Raw genomic sequence first — 1,467 nt, 5'->3', positions numbered from 1 at the left:
GTTTCTCCTTCTTTTTTCAAATCTGCTTTTCAAAATAAAAATAATAGCTCTAAATGATTGATGAGTTTTATGCCATAAAGGAGGAATGAACTATGCACATGTTCTTGCACAGATACTGTTCTTTTCACTAAGCCCAGAGCACATCCACTGATCTGAAACTGTCATGCTCACTACTTAGTGTTCTTCAAGTTTTCTCTAGGTCATTTCATAAAGTAATAAAATGACACAGAGACACCTAATCCAGAACATGAGCTTCCTCTCTCTCACAGGGCCTGGAATTGTAGGAAATATTTTCATGCTTTTCAAACATGTACGTGCTTTAGTGATGAGTCGTGAGAAAACTTCCATAGATCTTATGCTCATTCAAATGGCTATTTCAAATATTGTTATTATTTGTAGCTTATGGATCAGAAACATAAGCACGATGTTTTATTTTAGTAACTTCCTACTAGGTGACATGTTTTGTAAAATACTATTTTACCTGAGTAGGGTGGCTCGAAGTCTTTCCATCTGTACCACATGCCTCCTCAGTGTAGTCCAGGCCATCACCATCAGTCCCAGGAACACCTTGTGGAGAAAGTTCAAACCACACACTGCATGGCAAGTTCTTCCCCACCTCCTCCTCTTCTGGGTCTTTAGCTTTCTCATAAGCTCTAACTTGCTCCACTATATCACAATAAACAACAATGTGAACAGATCAGCTGTTAGAATGTACTTTGGATATTGCTACATGCTGCCAGCTCCACAAATCATCAGGTGGCTCTTCCTCTGTCTCATGGCTCTTCGAGACCTCACCTTTCAGAGTCTCATGAGCTGGAGCTGTGGGTACATGGCTCTCTGTCTGTACAAACATCACAAGCATGTCCTCTACCTCCAGAGCTCCAGGTGTGCCAAATATCCCAGCCCAGAGATCAGAGCCACTCAGAGGACACTCATTCTCATGACCTGTTTCCTTTTCTCTTATTGGACAGATTTAATTTTCTCCCTCTACACAGGAATCACATTGTCAGAGGAATCAGCAATAATACATACCAAAACGTTCCTTGAACTGTGTTTTTCCTGTCTGAGCCCCTTTGTTCTGATCAGCAGGGATATTCGTATCAGTGCATGCTGGAGTGCTAACTGAGAAGATAAGGGAACTGCTTCCAAACATATTCTTTCAGGTAATACAATGTGTATCGAGGGATTGCCTTTTCCTGCATTTATCACAATATTAAATTCATCAAGTCTTATGCAATTGAACTTCAGTTTATGAAAATTTGACACCAAGCAATCTATTTCTTTTCTGGGCTTTCAGGAATTGGAAAATTCCTCCCAGTTTTCCATTCTGATATCTCTGTCATGTGGTTTTATTCTTCTTGCTTATACAGTTGGGACTGTAGGTTAGTGAGCATTCTGAGTGTCAATAAAAGTGCAATAACAGAAAAAAAAACAGATTCCATATGTTTGCAACACACACTCCAAAAA

At 39.7% G+C, this 1,467-nt stretch overlaps 1 protein-coding gene across 1 annotated transcript; it reads left to right on the top strand.

Moving 5' to 3' along the window:
- The first annotated feature begins 220 nt into the window (after positions 1-220).
- On the top strand, positions 221-1,126 carry LOC121147781 (putative vomeronasal receptor-like protein 4). Its single transcript, XM_040967681.1, has one exon. The coding sequence runs from the start codon at positions 221-223 to the stop codon at positions 1,124-1,126; it is 906 nt and encodes a 301-aa protein (XP_040823615.1).
- The last annotated feature ends 341 nt before the right edge of the window (positions 1,127-1,467 follow it).

Source organism: Ochotona curzoniae, unplaced genomic scaffold (assembly GCF_017591425.1).
Source record: "Ochotona curzoniae isolate NIBS_2020 unplaced genomic scaffold, NIBS_Ocur_1.0 scaffold_461, whole genome shotgun sequence".
Taxonomy (NCBI): Eukaryota; Metazoa; Chordata; class Mammalia; order Lagomorpha; family Ochotonidae; genus Ochotona; species Ochotona curzoniae.
The sequence above is the reverse complement of the archived record's forward strand: the minus strand, read 5'-3'. Positions and strand labels throughout refer to the sequence as shown.